Below are 9,155 nucleotides of genomic sequence, written 5' to 3'. Positions count from 1 at the left end.
AAATTCTTTAAATAGTAATGATTACTTAACACTTAAGAGCTACTCAGTCAATAATTTTTTTTTATTTCGGATAAGTAATATTTATTATAAAACACAGGTATAACTTATTGAAGATGGAAATTCATATCTGCATAGAAACTGCTGATCACAAAATATTAAGTAGTCTGGCTTTCTTTTGTATATCGTCACAAACAAACAAGTCACAAGTAATTAAATGTTCTATATAAGAAGAGCTGCAGTTTCACATATAAACACTTAAAATAAAGTACTGTAACTATTAAAAATAAAAACATAAAGGACTCAAAAGATTTACATCACTGCAACCAGATATACAGATTAAAAGTTTGGAAAAGGGACAGATATGACATTTAGGTTCATATCAGTGTCATCTTTATCTTCTAATAGTTTCAGATTTTTTTTCTGTTTCGTAATTAAATAGGGATTTTCTGAAGAAAAAAAATCAAGCATGCATAGTCTAAACACCATGTATTGTGGCATGCAGACACTTGCAAAATGTATATTAAAAAAGGTGTTAATACAGTCAGGTGTTGTCAGGTTAATACAGTCAGAAGACTTGATAAACTTAACCAGACATGATCTTATTTAAGTGAATTTCTTTCCTAAATGCATCTTACATTATGTATGGAATTAAAGATTTGCCAAGCAATCGTTGTAATTATTGCCTTATATTAGACTAAAGGCTGAGGTCTGTTCAGACCTTTCCTTATACATCTATATTATTTAAAAACAGACTTTTAATAGATCATGCAGCAAAACAACATGAACATTTATTACAGTTTTGTTCTTGATATGCTGTTACTGGTGAAATCTGTCACTGCAGTGAAAATGTGGCTCGTACAGCAGTAAGTGCTTACATGGTAAGGGTGCAGTATTAAACCGCGGTGTAAATAAATAGAGTCTAATTGTGCTTGGTGATGACCAGGTTTCTCAGCATGTCGAAGGAGTTTCCATCAGGCTGAACAGACACCAGACCCTGGTCTCGAGAGCTCACCTGCAGAAAACCGTGATCATCCAGTCCCACCACGTCAGCCTCAGGACCATCCTCACTCCACAACCGCACCTTTGTATCACTGCAAACACCACCCACCATTAAGGCACATTTATTATAGACATAAGACATAGAACAATGTTATATGAAGTAAAAATGGAATGGTATACTGACCCATGCATCCATCTTTTGTAGTAAATAGGCAAAACTGCTTCAGGGCCATGAAGCTGAAACTCAGAAATGAGCTGCTCTAGCAGAGTGACAGAGCGGCCAATGAGCTGTGCTGGGCTTAGAGGACTCAGCGTGGTTCCTCTTTCACGATTATGCTGAAATACCAAGTCATTAATGCAGATGGTGGGGTTACTGTTGCTCACATTAAACCCACAACCTGGCAAAGAGAGAGAGGGTGAGAGGAGGAGTGCATGGAAGAGGGAAAGAGGAGACAAATTACTGTTTGTTATGTTAAACCCACAGGATCAGGACAAATACACAGAAAAGAAAAGAAAAAAAAATAGCGGATTTGAACTACAACCAGATGTAGTCAAAAAACATTTCAACTGGAATCTAGAACATTGGATTCTGCCGAACGATAACCTGCTAATAAAGTGTAAAATGTCATATTCGATAAATTACAGAGACAATTTTGTCATATGCTTAAAAATGCTAATTGAATGCCAGCAAAGGGGTAGTGCTGAATTAAAAAATGCTGAAATATCAATACAATAAAACCTTTATTTAGTCTGTAAGTGTTTTGCAAGAGGAGCAAAAATTTTTAATAAATTTTCACTTAAATGAGCCAAGTCTTGAAATACAAGCAGTACGTGTACGCTTTGCCTGCAGGCGCCACGTGATGACAACCGAGCCAATGGTTCTTCTCTCTCGTGCTGCGGGATTGTTGGTCATCAACTTTCCTTTTCTGGCTTAGTGCGTGTACGTCACTCGTATGGTCACTCATATAGTCACTTATATTTTTGTGTTGTGTATTGTGACTACTACTATTAACTGTACTGCTCATGAAGAAAAGGGTTAAAAGGTCTGTAGGAGTGCTGGAGATGAATCCGTTTAACAACAATGTACTGTCACATTTCCATAAAATCCTCAAAAGGAGGCAGAAACAAGTGTGATTGGTTAGTTTCTTGTTACAAAAGTCACACAAAAAAAAGAAGACTCCAGTGAGTCAACAGACAGCAGTGATTCTGAACACAATAACCCAACTCCTCCTCTCATCTTATCTCCCTCACACCAGCCACAATTATATATATATATATATATATATATATATATATATATATATATATATATACATTTTAAATAATATACTGTATAATATGACATATAATTATTTTTATGATTTATATTGTTTCTATTATTTCTCATTCCGCAACGAATTCTGTTTGCAATCCAAGGTTCGTTTTGTGTAAGATAACTTTTATATTTGGAGTTCTTACCAATGAGGAGGTGAAAAGTGGACCCCATGACAGTGGATGTGACCAGCACTCCCCCGAGCTTCATTAGGTTACTGTAGTAAATATCATTGGGCCACTTCACCCTCAGGTCAATATCCTGAACAAAGGAATGGCATACTTTAAATGAATTAATTTTCTTTTTATTTGATTAAATTTGTCACAAAGCATCTTAATAAAAATATAAAAAGCCAAGCCAGCCATGACTGTGGCAAGTATAATGCCTGAGGTAGCAATATGAGGGGCAGACTTAAAAGGAGAACCATCCTCATCTGAATGACGCTGGATTATACAGTAAATAATTCTATAACTGTGTGCAACATCAAAAAATGCAATTGTAAAAATTCAAATAGGAAATCCTTTATAGTCTGTTATGTTAAAAAGGTATGAACTGTTTACTGATAAAGACTTGAGTGCAAAAGCAGTGCCAAGTCATCTTCATGGTTATCACTTAGTATTTATATCTTTAGGCTGGCAACCCTCAGCATCACCGACTTCCACACACACACACACACTAGACATATTTTGATTTTCATTTCTGTTATAGGTAAACTGTTAACTCAAGTACTGCTTGTTATTCTTACCACATCCCATAATACTTCCTGCACAATAGGTGTGCAATGCTCTGCAGTATAATAAGAGCGGTCCAGCAGGGCACACACTCACACACGCTGCAGAGGCAAGGCATGCCAAACATCTAATACTCATGCGTGTTTCCAATCAAGCACCAACAAAAACACAAGTCTGTGTGTGTGTGTGTGTGTGTGTGGGCCAGTGCAAGGCCTCAAGCCTTCTGCGGCAGTTGACTCTGACATTTCTGATTAGTAATCTAGACAGCAGCACCTGCTTGGGAGACCTTTCTGTGGGGCCGTATTTTTAAAAGTGCATGTGTGTGTCATATCTGGGTGATGTGATCGCGTACCTCATATCCAGGCAGTGTGCGCACAGCCTCCACCACGGCAAGAGCGGCCAGGTGCTGTAGAAAGGGGATCCTCTGGCCAAGTCGGGAGCTCACCGCTATTTGCAAGTGCAGCGTAAACATGGCGCAACCCAGTGGGCTTAACCACGTGTTCCCCCCTCGCCCTGCAGAACAGTAAACAAACTTGTTACACACACACACATATATACAGTACACAGAGTAATGCTATAGTGCTGTAGTGTCTGTTAAATGCACAGTAAGTGACAACTGCAATGTCTATGGGAATCCTATGGATTCCTTTTCTCATTACACAAAAGAAATTTCACAAACACGAGACGGTTAAACGTCGGGTCAAGATGTTCTGTACAATCGCAGTTAGCTAAATACTAAAAGATGGTTAATGCAGCTGAAATCGATCTATACTTTTTAAAGGCTAACAAGTGAAGGACAGTCATCATGGTTAACAAGATTTAAGTAATATTAATACATATTTAATGGAAATAGTTATATAAAACAAAAGGTAATTCTCATTCAAATTTGACATTTCTTAGAAAATAATGAGAATATTAAAACAAGATCGTTAAAAAAAAAATCACAGAAATAAAAAAAATTACCTGAAACTTTTAGAATAATAAAATGGTGTAAAATTATAAAACCAAATTTAAAGCAACAGAATTTAAATAGGCCTAATAATAAAAAACATTCCCTAAAAGGAACAGTATAATGTACCATTAACTGACCTTTGCCCTTAGTCTGGCGTGCTGCCACTGCAATTAACCCCAGATCCTCTGGTAACTGCAACATCAATCTATAGGAAAAAATTACCAACCATATATTAGCAATATATTATAATACACCTTAACATTATCTCTATATTCTCTCTCTATAATATCTCTATTTCATCCTTTTCAATCATTTTAACTTAATTTTCTCATAGAAAGCTTATATGTACAGACAAATATGCTCACAGTTCTCTCTCTCTCACTTACTCATTCTATGTGCTTAAAGAAGAGCTGACAGCTTAGTGCTGTTTCGTTCTCAACCCACTGGACTTTAATTGAACTTTGACCCCGATCTCAGGGTTTCGAGCTCAGTGCTCCCATCAAATAACACCCCCACTAAAGTAAACAATCGTCCACTTGACCCTGTGTCACTCACACACACACTTCCTCAGGCCACACAGCAAGGTGACACTCAGGTGTCAATCTCACTCTAATTGCTGAACAAGCAGATAATTATTCTGCCAGATGCTACGGTGAATTAGATACAAGGTCAATATACGGAAAACCTGCAAGTTCAAAAAGAGCCTAAAGAAACATATCAGACCCTGATAAAAATAAATAAATAAATAAATAAAATAAAAATCCTGGATTGTGGAAGATTGCTTTAAATTATTCACAAACATGTTATTTACAAGCACAGTACCACATCTATACTGCCTAAAAGAGGAGATGTTGGTATGTTCTGGGTTAATATCTATTAAACAGTAGCTTGAAGTGCACATTTTAGTTAAGATAGATGCAGACACTATTTCCCTCTCAGGGATAAACATTAACTGTTGCATATGTGTGGAATTTAACCCTTTCCTGCTTTTGTGAGTAAAACGAAGTTTCCAAGGAATTAAAAATAAAGAACAAGTCCAGAAATATAAAGCCACCAACATTAGACTAGGTGACCTCGATCTAATACATTTAAAGCCTCTTTTCAAATCATTGGTCATGTTGTTACGCATCATTATCCACCTCACCACAGTTGGAAAAGAATGCTAAGCATGCAACAACACTATTCACCAATGCAGATTCTGGGCTGGTGAAGTCAAACAATAATGCTAATGAAGCCATCCTCATATTTGTTATTTTACAAAGCCACAATCAGAGATAGTGTTGAATTTTTTTTTTATTAAAAAGTTGCAAATGACTTTTACACATCTGATCAGCATAAAAAAATGAAATTATTTTAAACTACAACCATATTTGCCATCAGTCTTGTGAAAAGCTATTGCTATAGCCACACATTCTCTGTCCAAGAAATGGAAATTTGTCTTATTCCAGGGTGGATAGAAGCAACACACACAGGAATCTGGAGGGGAATCTTGGTGCGATCTGTCATTTACAGAAAATAAATTTACACAAGAGCTTAACCAGTGAGAACCTCAATTTCCTTGGCCAAAGCCTGGGAGGCTGAGACACAGGGCAGTAATTCAGGGCTTTCTGATGCAAAGAGACAGTGTTACAGAGACAGAGACTTTAAATTGCACTCCCATAATCCGGTAAATTCCCAGACCAAACAGTCCCTGTGAACAGGAGGCTTGCAGAGCAACTCCATTAGAGCGAGTGATATCTTTATCTCCACTGGATGAAAAGGAGCAGTTGATGGATCTACTCCGTATTATTATTTCGGCAACACTGGAACTACTGCTGGCTTGGTAGGACTGAAAATTATCACAAGCTCTGCACCTTTAATCCCATTTTCCTTATACGTGAAATAGCCAGACATTCAAAGGAAACACTCTGCTTTGGCGGAAAAATAATGTAACTGCTTACAGTAAATTGACAGGTTGGCAAGACTTATTTGAATAGCAAATGAACACTTAACCGCATTCTTGGAATTTTACCTCATAGTACTATTACATTTAGCCATCATTGAAGACAAATAGGTATTTATAAGAAATGCAGATTTAAAAATTACCAAGGCAGGAGGTTCAGGAAACCAAATGCTAATTTGTAGACTTAGGAATTTCTTCGCTCAAACTCAAGCTAATTAAACTAGACATATTGTAAGAGCCCGACAGCCAAAAAGCCTCGATCGTGTGCCACCAGCACAAGGAAAAAGCAACAAAAACACAGGACGTGGGCGGCTGTAAGATGAAGAAATAATAACAATTTTAGCCGCTTCTGACACATGAACCAATTTCTGAAAAATCCTTTGACTATCAATTAAACTACACGAGAGGAATGCTGCACTTAGGACACCTTGCAAGCGATTTCAGGTACTGAAAAAGGGCCAAGGGACGATGGTGAAAAAACAACATGGTGCTATTTAACCGAATCCCCATCCTGCTTATTGGTTAAAAGATATGGAATTAGAGACAAAGAAAGACAGTCAGACAGAGAAAAACAGGTTTTTCCCATGTCTAAGAGTGGGGTGTGTGGTGCAGGCGGTAGGATCCTGACCCTGAGGCGGTGGAGGCCGGTTAGGCGGTGGGGCCGAGCGCTATGGATAATTGAGAGCTTGCGCTGTTTGGCAGGACCACCAGAGAACCCCGAGCGCTGGATCGTGACAAGCGCCGCTGCTTTACAAATCAAGAGGCGACAAGGGTGCACGAGAGGCCCAGACAGCTCTCTGTGCTCCTTCAGCCAAGCAAAATGAACTTTTAATAAGAACATCAGCAGCTAACAGTGCGAGGAGAGCCAGGAGCGACCTCTCAGACTGCCACACCAGAGTACTTGTGCCAAAGTCTAAATTAAGCACACCTAAGGGAGCGTATGATACAGCTCTGTATATTTTGTGTGTGTGTATATGTATGCATATATATCACAGTCTATCTAAGTGCATAGTTAGCTAGATAGCTAGATATTTGTAGCTTTTTATATTAAAAATCTACAAATAATGAGGCTTTAAAAAAATTTCTTATATTTCTTGTATTTTATATATATATATATATATATATATATATATATATATATATATATATATATAAAAGAGACAATCTTTAAGAGACAATCACTAAAAGACAATCACATCTACTTAATGTAAAAAGTGGAAAAATACTTCAGACTACTTTTAAGTTATAAAAAATAAAAATTGTAGAAGGAATGCAATGAGATGGGAGTTGAGAAACAAAATAAGACATAGAGAGTGGACTTTCTCTCTTGCCATTTACTCTATCTTTTTCTGTCTTTGTCTGGTGGTAATCAATCTTGACAGATTAGCATGCAAAGTGGCATCAAATTAATTTCTGCTACACAAATATGAGATCAGGCTTGGCTCAGCTCAAACATCTCAATCCTAAACAGAATACTCTTACTGGCTCAAAGAGGCACCTTCAATAATAGCTTTGAGGCCGAAGGGTGTGTGTGTATGGGGCAGGATGAGGGGTGTAAGGGGCTGAAGTGGGCAATCTATAATAAGCCACAGCTAAAGCCTGTGAGCTTTGCAATAGACAGTCTAATGTATTCCTCCAAAGTTAATCTCATTTTGAAAGCACGTCCAGCAAGCAGCCCAGAGGTCGTCTTCAACCGAGGAACCCGAAAACACATTAAAAAAATTCCCAATAACGTCCACAAAGGAGAGCTGCAGGATGAAAAAAAGGCACACAATTGGCAATTAGACATCGACAATGAGTGAGTTTTACTACAACTGCAGCCTATCAAATGCTGCCATCGCAGCAAGTCCATCACTGCCTCTTCACACGAGACAAAAGATGGATGGGTACACAAACCTAAGAGAAACGTCCAGGAGTGACTTGCCTCACCAGAGGAAAACTGCATGTCCTAAGTCCATAAAAGTGTGTCCATAAATGGATGAATAAATAAACTAATTAACAAATTGATTAACTAGATCAAGGTTTGACTTCGTTTGCATTGCACTCATTTCTGATTTGTGCAAAGCCATTAATGCATATAAAATGTTATGTTGTATGAATGTATAAAAAAAGGGGTAATTATTAGGCTTAATTATCGACCCCTTTTTCACAAATGCAGCTGTGGTTCTGTGAACTATATACATTGTCAGGAAAAGAGTACACATGTCTAACAGGTCTATCAAGAAAATTCTTCCAAACATGGCAGGGTGATTATTATTATTATTATTATTATTATTATTATTATTAAGACTTCATTATTATTATTAATAGTTTATGACAATGCTATGATACTCTCAACCACTTGAGGACACTGGGAAGGGATTATCCAGACCTCCAGCCCACCTACTGTATGACTCTCCCCGGTAGTTGGCTAGTCTCTGTTTAGACAAGGAAATCTCATGTCTTTTTTAGCAGATATAGTGAGGATCAGATGACAACTCTTTAGTCTATGTAGCCAAACTCTGAGTTTCGGACCTAAGGCCTTGGACCAGAACCTTGGGTTTAACCACAAGGTTACTCAAGGGTCATCTAGCCATCAACAATAGGTAAGCCAAGCTTACTGTTAATGCATGTGGTTCTCACACTTTGTCTCGCTAAAGTGATCGGCAGTAAAAGTTTCCATTTCAGAATGGAATCTGGATCGTAAGGAGTCATAAGAGACACCAGTAGAAAGAAAGATCCTATGGCAAGCTCTTAGAAAGTTGTGGCATATATTACCTCAGCTTTTTAAGAAAGATAATAAGTTTATGATGCCAGAGAGATGGTATCCATGATGCGATGAAATTGCAAACACACTGAGTGTACAGTAGATGGGGACTTGTAAATCTCTGACAGTCCCTGATAAACGTTCAGGATTTAATGAATTGTCAGAACTTGTGCACAAAACAAGTGCACTTCATCTGCAAAAGACCTTCCACCTAAGGGTATACAAGACTCATGTACAAGTAGTGTTGTAGTAGCACTCCTAGACTGCTAGACATCAAGTCTATTTAATCCTACAGCCACACATCACCTGGTTGGAGGTATAGCCACCAGCTGCTAACCAACTTGTCAAAATCCCTTAAAGAATCCTTACTAGGAGATGTTACCTCATGGTGTATTGAATGGTTTCAACTACTATGCTTATTAATGAGTGACATCTCAATGGATTGCGATTTATTTCAGTTCTTTTACACCTTA

At 37.8% G+C, this 9,155-nt stretch overlaps 1 protein-coding gene across 2 annotated transcripts in view; it reads right to left on the bottom strand.

The window, feature by feature from the left end:
* Positions 1-54: 54 nt before the first annotated feature.
* hlcs (holocarboxylase synthetase (biotin-(proprionyl-CoA-carboxylase (ATP-hydrolysing)) ligase)) overlaps positions 55-9,155 on the bottom strand; it is a 28,293-nt gene continuing 19,192 nt past the window's right edge. For both annotated transcript variants that reach the window (XM_053476273.1, XM_053476272.1), the window contains 5 exons: positions 4,132-4,199; positions 3,395-3,555; positions 2,458-2,572; positions 1,184-1,397; positions 55-1,091 (listed from right to left, as the gene is read on the bottom strand). In XM_053476273.1, the coding sequence (XP_053332248.1) occupies positions 920-1,091; positions 1,184-1,397; positions 2,458-2,572; positions 3,395-3,555; positions 4,132-4,199 (730 nt within the window). In that variant the 3' untranslated portion in view covers positions 55-919. The remainder of the gene's footprint in view (positions 1,092-1,183; positions 1,398-2,457; positions 2,573-3,394; positions 3,556-4,131; positions 4,200-9,155) is intronic.

This window comes from Clarias gariepinus, chromosome 17 (genome assembly GCF_024256425.1).
Source record: "Clarias gariepinus isolate MV-2021 ecotype Netherlands chromosome 17, CGAR_prim_01v2, whole genome shotgun sequence".
NCBI classification, from domain to species: domain Eukaryota; kingdom Metazoa; phylum Chordata; class Actinopteri; order Siluriformes; family Clariidae; genus Clarias; species Clarias gariepinus.
The sequence above is the reverse complement of the archived record's forward strand: the minus strand, read 5'-3'. Positions and strand labels throughout refer to the sequence as shown.